Source organism: Drosophila arizonae, chromosome 4 (genome assembly GCF_054131065.1).
Source record: "Drosophila arizonae isolate 15081-1271.41 chromosome 4, UAZ_ARI_1.0, whole genome shotgun sequence".
Lineage (NCBI taxonomy): Eukaryota > Metazoa > Arthropoda > Insecta > Diptera > Drosophilidae > Drosophila > Drosophila arizonae.
In genome coordinates, this window is record NC_142924.1 from 11,253,207 (window position 1) to 11,267,338 (window position 14,132).

At 45.3% G+C, this 14,132-nt stretch overlaps 3 protein-coding genes across 11 annotated transcripts in view; all 3 read left to right on the forward strand.

Moving 5' to 3' along the window:
- Sarm (sterile alpha and armadillo motif) overlaps positions 1-9,873 on the forward strand; it is a 39,862-nt gene extending 29,989 nt beyond the window's left edge. For 6 of the 8 annotated variants that reach the window (XM_089468009.1, XM_089468011.1, XM_089468012.1 and 3 more), the window contains 6 exons: positions 3,602-5,518; positions 5,600-5,779; positions 5,845-6,008; positions 6,235-6,470; positions 6,967-7,921; positions 9,585-9,873. In XM_089468009.1, the coding sequence (XP_089324135.1) occupies positions 3,602-5,518; positions 5,600-5,779; positions 5,845-6,008; positions 6,235-6,470; positions 6,967-7,921; positions 9,585-9,669 (3,537 nt within the window). In that variant the 3' untranslated portion in view covers positions 9,670-9,873. Of the gene's footprint in view, positions 1-3,601; positions 5,519-5,599; positions 5,780-5,844; positions 6,009-6,234; positions 6,471-6,966; positions 7,922-9,266; positions 9,532-9,584 lie in introns of those variants that run through there. The other 2 variants (XM_089468010.1, XM_089468014.1) reach the window with 2 other exon arrangements.
- A 144-nt stretch (positions 9,874-10,017) lies between these two features.
- On the forward strand, positions 10,018-11,412 carry fan (farinelli). 2 transcript variants are annotated; one of them, XM_089468020.1, is made up of 2 exons: positions 10,018-10,441; positions 10,587-11,412. In XM_089468020.1, exon 2 carries the CDS (start codon positions 10,633-10,635, stop codon positions 11,293-11,295), a length of 663 nt encoding a protein of 220 aa, XP_089324146.1. In that variant the 5' UTR covers positions 10,018-10,441; positions 10,587-10,632; the 3' UTR covers positions 11,296-11,412. The 2 variants fall into 2 exon arrangements, with proteins under 2 accessions (XP_089324146.1, XP_089324145.1); XM_089468019.1 differs by lacking the exon at positions 10,018-10,441 and adding an exon at positions 10,449-10,515.
- A 61-nt stretch (positions 11,413-11,473) lies between these two features.
- Cnb (centriole duplication and spindle assembly protein centrobin) lies at positions 11,474-14,039 on the forward strand. The gene is made up of 4 exons (XM_018006949.2): positions 11,474-12,807; positions 12,873-13,034; positions 13,093-13,430; positions 13,499-14,039. Exons 1-4 carry the CDS (start codon positions 11,605-11,607, stop codon positions 13,899-13,901), a joined length of 2,106 nt encoding a protein of 701 aa, XP_017862438.1. The 5' UTR covers positions 11,474-11,604; the 3' UTR covers positions 13,902-14,039.
- Positions 14,040-14,132: the final 93 nt, after the last annotated feature.

The window sequence follows — 14,132 nt, forward strand, 5'->3', positions numbered from 1 at the left end:
TCCGCCAAGGACACCGGCAAGGTCTCGATGCTAAGAAGAATTCAGGTACGAACTCAACCAGCTGCAAGTTGTGCCAGGCAACGTTACCATGGGCAACGTCAGTTGCCGTTGCCAGCTTATCTAATCAATGCGAGGAAGGGCGGGGGAATAGCCAGGCGGGAAAGGATTGTGCCTGTCGCATTGCAAATTAGCATAGATGATTTTATGATGCGGCTCATTAGAGATTGTGAGCAACGCAATTCCCGCTGGCTGATGAAATTTTATTGCACCTATTGCATTGAATAATGTTCAGGCAAAGGCCACACGTTAATGGCCAGCCAATATATAGGGCATATAAAATGAGTTATTAAATGTGTTAAATGCCAAATGTCAGCTTAACCGCATGGCAATTGCTGTGGACGTCGTTTTAAGGGTTTCGAATAAATTGTGCATTAAATTACATTGCGTATACTTAATATTTAATTTCTGTGAGTCGAGCTTGAGCTTGGATTAAGTCAAGTCTTTGCCTTGGCTCATATATTAGCAATATTTTTAAAGGATATCAATGATGAATTTTATTCAGCTATTCCATATTCTTTAATCAGATCAACTCTTGTTTTTTTTTATGTAGTCATATCATATCGTTCAATATATATTTATGAAAATAAATATTAATGATATAAAAATTAACAATACATAAATATTAATAATATTCTAGATTTTAGACCAAGTATTGATTTATGAAATATTCTTTAAATAGTATTAGTCAGATGTTGTATCAACCAATATTTTGTGTTATATTTATTATAACTAAATAAAAGTAAGTTCAAGCCAAAAGTTGGGACATAGGCAAAATTTGACTCCTTGTGATTCATCCATAAGAAAAAGATTCGACATACATTTTCTACAAAATTCCAAAGTTTCTCAATTTACATTCCAAGTAATTGAAAGCCCTATAAACAATATTATATTATAAATAATATTTCTTGTTAATCAAATCAAATGAAAGTTCTCCAAAAAAAAGTTCCCTTCTTCACACATCCAGCAAGAGCCCATAATGAGCTCGCTGGCATTTGGCCAACTGCCGATACGCTCCATGTGGGCCAAACAGTGGCTAATTGTTTATGCCGCGATCACAAGAACCTAGCTGACTTTTTCGATATTCGCCACGGAATCATTTTTATATTAATGTGAGCTGTACGACGATTAAAAGTTTGTACAATTTCGATCTGGAGCTTGAAACAAATGCCATAACAAATATATTGCATGTATCAAAAAACTTACATTATTTAGTTTTTCTGTTTGTGATTTATTTCGACGCTATTTGCTCTCTAAGAATTTCTATAGAATTTCGTTTGTGTTTGGGGCCAAAAGTTGTATTTTATTTTCAAGCATTTTCTTTCTTAAATATAATAGCACCGAATAGCGCTCAGCTCTCAGTATCAGACAAGCGATCGACGCGAGCGTTACGCTATAAAGGCGAGACGATTTTAAGTACACACATATAAATACGAAATATATATATGTACACATTTAGAAATATATAAATATATATGAGTGTGCTTACATATATGCTAAACTATATAGACAAGAGCTGTGCAAAGTGATTTGTATATTGGCACCAAAGACAACTCGACGATGACTACGACGACGACTTCCTAATTATAATAAGAAAACAGAATTGAATGAGTCGCGTAGACAAATGGCAAAATAATCAGAGCAGCAAGAGGAAGCACAAGTCGAAGGGAAATCAAGTGTACAACTAACTGAATAACACATAATTAGAACCTGACCTTCGCTGCGACATATTTATAAAAAACAGTCTATGTGGTATAACACTTGTGTTTCGAAATTTCACGGGAGCTGTGATGAAATTCTCAGCCTGAACGGGAAATGTGTGCTACGATAATAACTCGATGAAAAGTAGCATGCAAAACATGCGATTAAAGCGTATGAAATAAACTTGACGAAACAGTAAAAGATTATGTATAAAGTGGTTCTCTTTAAATAAATTGCTCTGGAATCTCAACGAAACTATAAACTGTCAATTGAACTGGAGAAAAAACTTAACGAAACTTCAATACATACCATTTAAAGGTCTTCCAATTTTGAAGTTTTCCAACTGAACGAATTTCGAAGCTTAGCTCTAATACGCAAATTCAACGAGCATCAACAATGGGCTATCGTATGAGAAAATATGTGAGATATATATGTATATGATAGACATTCGTTAAATCTTGTGTACATAATACGCGTTGAATTATACCCTGTATATGTACATATATCTGTTCTATCTGTATACATATCATGCATATATCACTCACACGTTCGTCAAGCCCCGTTAATTGTTGTTAGACTCAACTGTAATACAGTAACATATACTTAACAGTGTTGTAAATTATCGTAAACTTAAATTGTCGGTCAGTGTCACAAACAGAGACACACACACAGGCATATATATATACATATATGTAAATATTAATACGACGATTCATCGAGCGATATTCACTCAACAGACACACACACCCGCACACACTCACGCTCTCCCTCTCTCTCTCTCTCACACATAGACAGTGCGAAAGCGTCAGCCGATTTCTGCGCTATTTTTATGTGAATCAAAATAAATAACAAACTGTATTTAATCGTATATAAATTCGTATAACAGTGAGAACACTTAAAATATTTCGAAAACAAGAACATCAAATTGTTCGATCGGCCACTGAGTCAGTTTGCCTCCGCCGCCTGACATTGGAATACGTGTTCCAGTACGTCTGCCACGCCCCACTCTCTACTCTCTACTCTCCACTCTCCCACCTACCTATCTTCACTCGCCATGTCGAATCAACCGAATCAGCCGCCTTGGCCCGTGCGCAAGGGCATATTCCGTTCGAGCGGTCAGTCGGAGTTTGTGCCAACGCGTTCGCCCAGTCCCATCGTGGAGATGCCATTGTCGCCGCCGCCCGTCGGCTCGCCCGTCGGTCGTTTCGCTGCCCACAATAGTAGCCCGCTGTCGCCACCGCCGCAACCCATACAAGTGGTGGGCGGCGGCATGTCCACAACGTCCGCTGCCCGAATGTCGTCGGCTGCCTCGAGTTGCTCTGCCTCGGCTGCCAGCGCCTCGTCATCGTCGTCTTCGTCTAGCTCGAGTTCGAGTTCCAGTTCCAAGTCTCATACAAGAGTACGTAAAAGTTCTAATCCCCCTTTGCAGCCAGTCACCACCGTCCGCGCCCTTTCGCCACCCCACACAACCACAACAACAATGCCCAACAGCAGCAACAGCAACAACAACAACAACAGCCACACAACAAGCAACAAAAATATACGCGAAATACCCATTGAGGTAGAACAAAGCAAGGTATAACAGCTGGCCTAGCCCAAGTTCAATAATCTTAGCACAGAAATCAGACAATCAGTATATCAGTTTATTTTTTGCAACTGTTATACTCGTTGTATAACAGTGTTTGCCACTGTTATACTCAGCAGTAGGAGCATGTAATTAGCAACGCCAACAAGCATTTACATATACAACAACTGTTATAATCACCTCCCTTTCTAGCTAATTATACTTTATATATGTGTATATCGCTCTCTAACTGTTCTACTCTCGCATCACCCTGTGTAGGAGGCACTCTCGCTGCGCACCGGCGACATCACACAGCAGGCGAGCAACAAGGTGGCCGCCGCCAGTATTAAAGTGCAGAGCGACAACTTCTCCGCCGACAAGCAGGCCATCTCGCAGTCGCAGCAGTCGCAGACGATGACGTCGAATGGCATCATTAGCCAGGAGAAGCACGTGTCGTCGGCCTCGCAGGCCAACTACTCCATGACGCACAAGGGCGTGTCCAGCACGGGCAGCAGCATGATCTCTTCCTCCTCGCAAATGTCCGCCACCAATGGCCAGCTGATCAAGCTGAAGGATCTCAAGCTGGACGACCTGAAGTCCTTGACAGCCGGCAGTGGCCAGCAGGAGATCGAGCAGGCCATCAACAAGTATTCGAATGTGCTGACCTCGTTCGTTAGCTCCCTCCAGGACGACGATGACTCCAGTGGCTCCGGCGGCGCCGAGAAATCCGTCTACCTGCAAAAGATCAACGAGGTGATCAAGCGCGCCTGGGAAGTGCCCACGCACGGCCACGAGCTGGGCTACTCCCTGTGCAATTCGCTGCGCCTCAGCGGCGGCCTCGATCTGCTCATGAAGAACTGTGTGCAGCACAACGAGCTGCAGTTCTTCTCCGCCCAGCTGCTCGAGCAGTGCCTGACCACAGAGAATCGCTCGCATGTCGTCGACAATGGCCTGGACAAGGTGGTCAATGTGGCCTGCGTCTGCACCAAGGAGACCAAGAACATGGAGCACTCGCGCGTTGGCACCGGCATCCTAGAGCATCTATTCAAGCATTCCGAGGGCACCTGCTCCGATGTCATCCGCTTGGGCGGACTGGACGCGCTGCTCTTCAAGTGTCGCACCAACGATGTGGAAACTCTGCGGCATTGCGCGAGTGCCCTGGTCAATCTGTCGCTCTACGGCGGTGCCGAGAACCAGGAGGCGATGATCATGCGTAATGTGCCCATGTGGCTGTTCCCCTTGGCGTTCCACTACGACGACAACATCAAGTACTACGCCTGCCTGGCCATCGCTGTGCTCGTGGCCAACAAGGAGATCGAGGCGGAGGTGCTCAAGTCCGGCTGCCTGGATCTGGTCGAGCCGTTTGTCACCACCCACGATCCATATCAGTTCGCCAAGTCGAATCTGTCCCATGCCCACGGCCAGAGCAAACACTGGCTGGAGCGGCTGGTGCCGGTGCTCAGCTCGAATCGCGAGGAGGCACGCAACCTGGCCGCCTTCCACTTCTGCATGGAGGCGGGCATCAAGCGCAAGCAGAACAACACCGACATCTTTCACGAGATCGGCGCCATCGAGGCACTCAAGACTGTGGCCAGCTGCCCCAATGCGATCGCCTCGAAGTTTGCGGCGCAGGCGCTGCGTCTGATTGGCGAGACGGTGCCGCACAAGCTGTCGCAGCAGGTGCCGCTGTGGTCCGTCGAGGACGTGCAGGAGTGGGTGAAGCAGATCGGCTTCCATGCCTATTTGCGCCAGTTCGAGGAGTCGCAGGTCGACGGCGATCTGCTGCTGAAGCTCAATCCCGACAATCTGCGCAACGATATTGGCATTTCCAATGGCATCCTGCTCAAGCGCTTCGAGCGTGAGCTGCAAAATCTCAAGCGCATGGCCGACTATTCGTCCAAGGACACGGCGAAAATGCATCAATTTCTCGCCGAGATCGGGCCCGACTACTGCACCTACACGTACGCCATGCTGAACGCTGGCATCGACAAGAACACCCTGCCCCACATCAACGAGGATATGCTAATGACCGAGTGCAACATCAAGAATGGCATTCATCGCCTGCAGATTCTCAGCGCGGTCAAGAATCTGGAGAACTCGCTGCCAAGCTCATCCGAGGAGAATATGGCCAAAACGCTGGACGTTTTCGTCAGCTACAGGCGCTCCACCGGCTCTCAGCTGGCCAGTTTGCTAAAGGTGCGTTGTTGACTTGTTTAGTAAGCGAAAGGACTTGTCTAATGCTGTCTCTCTCTCTCTCTCCCTCTCTTACCTTTGCAGGTTCATCTTCAGCTGCGAGGATTCTCCGTGTTCATTGACGTGGAACGTCTGGAGGCAGGCAAATTTGATAACGGTCTACTCAACAGTATTCGCCAGGCAAAGAACTTTGTCTTAGTATTAACACCAGACGCACTGCATCGCTGCATCAACGATGTTGACTGCAAGGACTGGGTGCATCGCGTAAGTACCCTACTCTCTCTCTCTCTCTTTCTGATACTGATATACATATGCCTTTTCTGGTTTAGGAAATTGTGGCTGCTTTGGAGTCGAACTGCAATATCATACCCATTATGGATCAGCAGTTCACGTTCCCGGACAACCTGCCCAACGACATGTGCAGCGTGGCCCACTTCAATGGGGTCAGCTGGATACACGACTACCAGGACGCATGCATCGATAAGCTCGAAAGGTATATAACCGGCGCCATTCGGACTAAAGGAATGCTGACCAAATAGTGCCACAAACCCTATTCCCCTCTCTCTCTCTCTCTTTATCTTTTTACCTAAGTTAGTCAGTTAATTTAATGAAGCATTCGATTAGCTTAAGTGCAATTAATTTATTCCGTTAAACTCGATCCCTAATTTCATATCAATCTCAATCAATACATTACCAAACTTAATTTTCCGTTGCGGCAGATTTTTGCGCGGCGAAAAGAATGTCGATCGCATTGCGGCGATGGCGCCTGGTACGCCCGGCGTGGCGTCTTACCAAAGAATGCACAGCAATGATTCCGACTATCAGCAGAGTGGTGCAGGCGGAGGCGTTGGAGGTGGCAGTGGCAGTGGCAGCGGCAGCGGCGGCGGCAGCGGCGGTGGTGGCGGCGCAGGCAGTGTGGTGGATGGCCTAATGACGGCCAATGGCAGCGGACAAGGTGGGCCAACGAGTACAGCAACAGCTGCAAATCAGAGTCAGAGTGCGGGTTCGAATCCGAATGCGAATGCGAACGCGAATGCGAACTCGAATGCCAGTTCAAATCCGAATTCGAATACCAATCAGACCCAGCTACAGCGTAGACTAGGCCATCGAGACCACTTAGGCTAGCCTCGAATATACAGCATCCAGCATATGTTTAAGCAAGACAGAGAGGAAGATGGTGATGATGATGATGATGATGAAGATGAATCCTCAATATGGAAACAACCTCAGGCTGGACTGTCCAGAGGGCCTATATCTCCCTCTCTCTCACTCTCACTCTCTCTATCTTTAGTATACCGCACACTCACGCACACACTCAATCACTCACACACACATACCTACATAACTCTCTATCTACTCTACTCTACTCTACTCTAATCTAAGCAAACCAACTTAATTATTAATCAATTTAATTTTGATTGCAAACTCGAAACTCGATAATTCACGAGCAGCTAATCACCAGGCAAATAGATACCGGCAATCCCCCTCACCGGCTCGCCAGCGCGGCAGCACCTCCCTATTGAGCTATGGGCGTGGCCAGGCGAAACGCTCCAACATCCTGCCACCGTATCGCACACAGCAGGCGGCGCTGCTGCACAAGTCCGGCGCCGGCTCCGCCTCGATGCAGAACATCATGCCGCAGCCGTATGCGCCGCCGCGGCGCAGCTCTGCGGCCGGCCTGGTGCACAATGCGAGCGTTGCCAACGGATATCGGTCGCACAGCGTGGACGGGCTGCTGGATCAGGCAGCAGCCGAGGCGGCCAGCAGCAGTCAGGATAGCTTGAGCACGCCCGAGCAGCGCATTGCGAAGGCCGCTGCCATGGTGACCGCCGGCAGCACGGCGCTGACCAATGCCAGCTCGACGTGCACGCTGCAGCCGGAGGACGAGTCGCAGCCCGAGGAGGAAGTGTGCCCGGTGACGCGACGGGAGAAGCAGAGCCTGGCCCCGCCCAATGTGCAGCAGCATCGCAAGTCGCGCAGCCTGGACCACATCCTGTCCAAGCAAACGCTGGCCGAGCTCCTGCCGCCCAGCAGCGAGCTCACCGACGAGACCCAGAGCATGCAGAATCTGGCGCTGCCGCCGACGCCGCAGCCGCAGCGACGCGATGCGAGCAGCTCCTCCAAGTCGCCGACGCCAGAGCGGCCCATGCAGCGCACAGCCGCCTCCAATCGCCAGAGCCCGGACGGAGTTAGCTCCACGGAGAGTGAGCGCGAGGATGCGCAGTCGCTGAGATCGCAGGCATCGGGCCAGCATGGCAATCAGCAGCGGGCGGCGGCGCATGTGCATCGCGGTGGCAGCCAGAATAGCAATAAGACGTCCAACTCATCCCTCGGATCGAACAATAGCGCCAGCAATAAGACGATCTTTAATCGTACGATGAAAAAAGTGCGCTCGCTGATCAAAAAGTAAGAACAAACGCAAAAGCAAACGCAAAAGCAAAAGCAAAAGCAAATGCAATTGTGAAATGCGAAAGATGATTCGCTAGTTCGACTAGTCACTCGCTCGCTACTTCCATTCGTTATTTCCTAATACACATTCTAATGCACATGCCACAAACTGTCTGATAACGTCTTTCACACAACTTCACACTAAATTTCTTGACTCGCTTCTTGCTGCTCGTTGCATTTGTGCCATCAATCTAAAACAAAAGAATCTCATGCATCATACATACCTTAAATACACGCCTTACCCCAGTTACACTACCCCTCGCCCTCTCTCTATATCTCTTGTATGTCTCTCTCTCTCTCGCTTTCTTTCTCTCTCTCTCAGTGGTGTTGGTATTCGCTCGCTATATTTAATTATCTCTCGTAGCTCGTTGGTTTTAAGACTCGTTAAGCTTAGCATCCACTAAAAACTTGCCTGCGTTGCCCCCGTTACAAAACTTCTTGAACGCCCCTCTTTGACTCCAACAAAAATGAAAGTCTAAATCTATTTGCCTTGTGATTAGTAAAAAAAGAAATACAAAAAAAAAAAATCGAATTTAAATTGCAAAAAAAAAACAAAATTAATTTATAAACTACTCTTAACGACTGCGCACATAAATTAAAGTTAATTTATATAAACAATTACAAAACAAAAACTAAACTAATTTTAAAATACAAGAAACAAAAATACAAAAAACTCTATTAATTTTAGTTACGTCTAATATTTATTATCCAAAATTGTAAAATTTCTATTCAAAATACATTTTTTTCTTATAACCGTCCGAAAAATTAAAAAAATATATAACAAAAAATATTTAAGTGATAATTAAAAAATACAAATAAAAAAAAAAAAAAAAAAAAACGATTTAAACAAATCCAAGCCGAAACTAAATGCTGTACAATATTTTATAATATTTAGCGAACGAGACTTAAGGCATAATTTTTATTGATTTTTGCAATATATATAGCTATACATACTTATTAACGAAATAGTGCCTAAACATTGGATTAGTCTTAAATAAAATGTGAATCATTCAAAGCATTATTGTGTCTTATTGTCTAAATGCCCCAATCTCATGTGATATATGCGACCTCCTTTAACAGCCATACCCAAAAACTATATCATATGCATGTTCATTTCCTGTTCTATATACATACATATATAGTAACTATATATGCGTATCTTTATGTTTTCTTTGTGTTCTTGTTCTTGTCTAATATTCGTTGTTTGTCATTCAGTTAAGCTGAATTCTAATTTTTAATGGGTTTCATCCATATTTTTCTTTTATATTTTTTCTCTTTTTTTTTGTTTGTTTTCTTTTTGTAGACCATAAAAGCGCAATTTGTTGTACTTGTTGTTATTGTTGTGGCTGTGTCCCCGCCCCTGCACATATCCGATTCGAATTCAAGAACTCAAGAACTCATCATTCTACACATCCGAGAAACTGTCAACGCATCACAGGGTGATTCGTCGTCCAGCTGTTGCCACCAAGAAATAAACAAACAAACAAACAAAAACATTCATTGTTATTTATTACCAAATCAATAATCAATAAATGTGTATATGTATATATGTACACTAAACAGACTAACTAACTGTTTTTAATGTATATATTACAATTGCTCTGCACTACATATATTATAGCAACGAACTGGAGGACACTGAACTTACGGATATTATCCTGTCCAAGGCAACATCTCCAAATGCTGGTCGCATGATATTTTGGTAGTTTTACGAATTATTCGAAACATGTTAAACTAATTGAAATACTCGACGATTTTCTATAAATGTACTAATAAAAAAAAAAAGCGAAAAAAAATTGAAGTAAAACTTATTTTTAAGTAATTATATCTAAGCCTCGCTGTTTTAATCATTATAGGCTGATCTTTGACAATCGGAGGTATAAACATAAAAAACATATTCAAAGCTTTAAGTCCCTAACTTTTACTGGTGTTTAGAGGGTTTAGGATCCCTGAAATATTATTATACTGCTACGGTATAATACAGGCAAGTAAGGAATTAAGTATCATGGGCCAACCAATGCCTGTTTCAGGTATCGGCAGTGGGTCTTGTTTTAATTGGAATATGAATTTAACACTATATGAGCATAAATTGACATCAGGTATACGATACTCTCACAACGCAACCAACTGCAACCTTGCCCAACCTCAGACGCATTGTCGTACTCAGTCGTATGATTAAATACTAAAATATTGGTGTGACCTTTAGCTCCTATAAGTATGGATACTGTCCCGATTCTCTTCGTCTCAAACGCTAAGCAACTTCGTGATGTGATGGGAATTATAAGACTCTTCATTTAACCGAGTGCATAAAAACGAACAGGCTGACAGACTGAGAGACTTACATATACCTGCTTCTGCTCAGCATATCATTCCTATTAAGAAGTTCCGAGTCTTTATGTCAACTCTCCTGCCTCAGTCTCTACATCCCATATACCCAATCAGTCCATCTCTAGCTATTAGACGTTTCGCATTGACAATGTAAGTAGGCTTTGTGTTCAGCTTGCTGTCTGAGATTTATTTACGCTCAATTCGTTAGTCGAAGCCAATATTTCGTAACGTTGAAATACATTTTGTCGGAAACAAGAAATTAGACCTACATTTTTTTTTTTTTTAATTTTTATAGGAGCTGAGGACTTTGGAGTAGACAGGATATCATAAAATTCAGTGCCATGTTGATCGTGGAGCCTTCTGATGAATTAGTCCTCGAGGGACCATTCAATCGTGCCGTTAGCAAGAAAATTATGGTATACAATCCGAGCAAGCAGAAGCGCATTGCGTTCAAATTGAAAACAACAACGCCGCGCTTGTTCTTCGTGCGCCCCAATGTGGGTCTGGTTAAGCCCGAGGAGAGGATTGCCATTGATATCTTCGTCCATCCGATTTCCAATGATATCTATGCGCACCGCCATAAGTTCATGATGCAGGCCGCCGATGCCACCGAGCCGATTGGAGATTTGCACGAGTTCTGGAAGAATATCAGTCCATCAACCATCTGGGATACCAAACTCAAAGTCAAATTGGTCGATAGCCAGATGGATGGCCTGCAAAAAATGTTTTCATATAATTCTGTGGGCAATGGGGAGCATCAAGAAAAGGATAACACGGACTCAATGACACTCAATCTAATGGATAAGGTGCATGTGCTGGAAGAGGATCGCCTACATTTGATACAACAGGTGGAGACCATCACCAAGCAAAAGGACGAGGAGCGCGAGCTACTGGCCATGAAGCTGCAGAAACAAAAGGGCAATGGTTTCTGGATATTCATGGCGACAGTTGCTGTTGTGCTAGCTGCCCTAATAGGTGGTTGGGTCGCTAAAAAATTCATGTAAAACAGTGTACACATACACACACATACACATTATATATGATATTAATACAATGGACACTTTAAATAAAATGGACAGGCGCCAATTTGTTGTGGCATTCAAAATGCAGCAATTATGCAACACTGGCGTTTACATGAATTCGATTTGGGCATGTGGCAGCGCTGCGGTGCATAATGCGGCGATGTGGCAACGCCATTGTTTACGCGCAGCTATAGCAACCAGCGGTGGGCACGCTTCAATTTGGCATTTAAATGTCGGAATTGTCACTTTTTTCACTTTTCGATTTAAATTGACTCAATCAATCATGTTGTAATGAGTGATACCGATACAGATGATACAGATCTGTTGCTGCTAATACCGCCCAATTACTATATACCTCGGCAGGACAAGATGAGTGCAGCTGCCGAGGCAGATGCACTTGCTATGCCGCCGCCGCCGCTGCCGCTGCCGCCGCCAGCGTCTACGACAGCTGCGTATCAGTTTCTGATGCCTGACAAAAAGTCGGAATTGAATCAGATAAATGCGCGTTTGCAAAACATGGAGCTGGAGCGCCAGGAGGAGCAGCGACGCTTTGATGCGCCTTCGGATCTATCCACAATTTCATCGAGTACAGTGCGCTCTGCCTTGGGCAGTCGACCGCAACGAGAGCTGCACGGCATGGCACACTCGACGCCCAAGGGCGGTAATCGGCTGGAGGAAAACATACTCCAGGAAATCGATAACTATTTGGACGACAACAATGCTTGGCACCAGAACCAGCACCAACATCCACACCAGCATCAGTACCAGCAGCAACACCCGCATCAGCAGCAGTATCAACAGCTGCAGCAGCATTACAGCGATGATCATTTGCGCATGCGTGGCTATTCGACGCCGGCGCATGAGTCGCAGCCAACGGCCACGTCGTTGCCTAGCATACGACTGGGTGCGTCACCGTCAATGCCCAGCGAAAAACTTATTAGTCTAAGTGAGCTGTGGGGCAAAAGCCATCTGGCAGGCACAGTCATAGCAAACAATATGTCTGGACAACAGGGCATACCTGCGCTCAAGGAAGAGCAGCTGCGCCGCCAGCACCTGGAGAAGATGGTACAAACACTGCAGGCACAGATGCTGGAGTACCAGCAGCGCATCTCGGTGGCCATTGAGGTGGATCGGTCCAAGGACTGCGCCCTGCAGCAGGCGGAGCAGCAACTGAAGACGCTCAACTTTGAGGTTCAAAATATGCGCGACTCGGTGCATAAACTGGAGACGGAGCGGAATGACGCTCATGGCAAATGCGAGTCGTTGCAGCATGAGTTGTCCCAGGCTGTGGGTTTGGCTACCAAGTTTCAGGATAAGACAGACAAACTGGAGGCCGAGTTGGAGCGGGCCAAGCGTCAGGCAAGCGAGACAGCGCAGAAGCTCGAGCAAGTTGAAATGCAGCTGCAGAGCAGCAAGCGTTCCGAAGAGCTGTCGCATGCCGAGCAGAATAAGCTGCGTGATAAGTTCGCCAAGGCTGATTATCAAGTGGAGAAGGTATTATCGAGTGCCTCTATCTACTCTCCTCGCTTCTCTAAAGAAATGTTTTTTTCTTCCTACAGCTCAAAGCGCGTATTGAAGAACTAGAAAAGGAGAAGTCCACGCTGCAACACCAAAAGGAAATGCTGCAGGAGTATCATCAGAAGCAAAAGACGCGCGCAGATAATCTGGAATTGCAGCGCAAATCCATGCAAGAGGCGCTGGCAAATCTAACCGACACCGAGGTAGCTTTCAAGCAGTTCATTTGAGTGACTACCATGTTTAATTCCAACCTTCTTTCAGACAAACCTCAAGAAAAAGATGGAAATTCAGCAGAAATCCTTGAAGCAATATTACCAGCAGCAAATGGAGAATGTGGTGGCCAAAAAGCTGCAAGAGTTTCAAGTGCAGCTGGACAAATCGGAGGAGAACCTGAAGGCAGAGGCACGCGAGCGTGAACGTCTGATAGCCGATCGAGCAGTCAAGCAGCTGGAGATGATCAACGAGAAGAACAACCAGGAGTTGAATCTCGTACAGGAGAAGCACAATGAGGAAGTGGAACTGTACCGTCTGCAGCTGGCAAATGCATCCAAGAAAATAGACGAGCTGGAACTCCAACTTAACTGCTACAAGACTAAGCGGTAAGTCAGATTATAAAGATGATATAAAAAGACCATTCTATAAATACTTGGTCTCTTTTTGCTTCCAGTGCGGATATTGCGCAAAAGCTGCATGGCGTAATGGAGGCACAGTGGCAACAGGCATTGGCCATACTTACCTCGCCCAATCAGACGACTCAGTTGGCAAGTGGCGAGACGACGGACAGCGAGTCACCGGATCTGAACAACGCACGTCATTATCCCGAAACGCCCAAATCAAGCAAAACTCAAGCCAGCAACAACACCGAGAAGAATAATCTGGATACGGCGGCCAAGAAGGATCCACCATCACCCGTGGACAAGCTGCAATCATACATTGAGCTGCTGTTGAGCAAATCGCCAAGTGATCTTGATAAGCTCGATAAGATTCTCTCCATGAACACCAAACAAAACGCCAAACCACAGAAGCGCAACTCCAACACCGGCTCTAAGCCGCCGCCCTGGAAGTCCTGATATATATAATTATAATTCATTTGTATTAAATAGTTCGATAGTCTGATCTTTAATGTAGCCACATGTATGTGACATATTTTCGTAAACCATTTTACTTAGAAGTTGTGAAAGTAAATTGTTTTATATTTGCGAAACAAATTTATTGCTCGTTCATAATTGCAACAGTTTAAGGCAGCGCAGCAAACTTCTTAAGCTGCCAAAGCATTTTAGCCATAAATGAAAAAACAAACA

Coding starts and splice junctions, on each gene's coding strand:
- fan (XM_089468020.1), top strand. CDS start 10,633: ATGTTGATCGTGGAGCCTTCTGATGAATTAGTCCTCGAGGGACCATTC.
- Cnb (XM_018006949.2), top strand. CDS start 11,605: ATGAGTGATACCGATACAGATGATACAGATCTGTTGCTGCTAATACCG. Junction 12,808..12,872: donor CTGATTATCAAGTGGAGAAG/GTATTATCGAGT, acceptor TTCTTCCTACAG/CTCAAAGCGCGTATTGAAGA. Junction 13,431..13,498: donor AACTGCTACAAGACTAAGCG/GTAAGTCAGATT, acceptor TTTTGCTTCCAG/TGCGGATATTGCGCAAAAGC.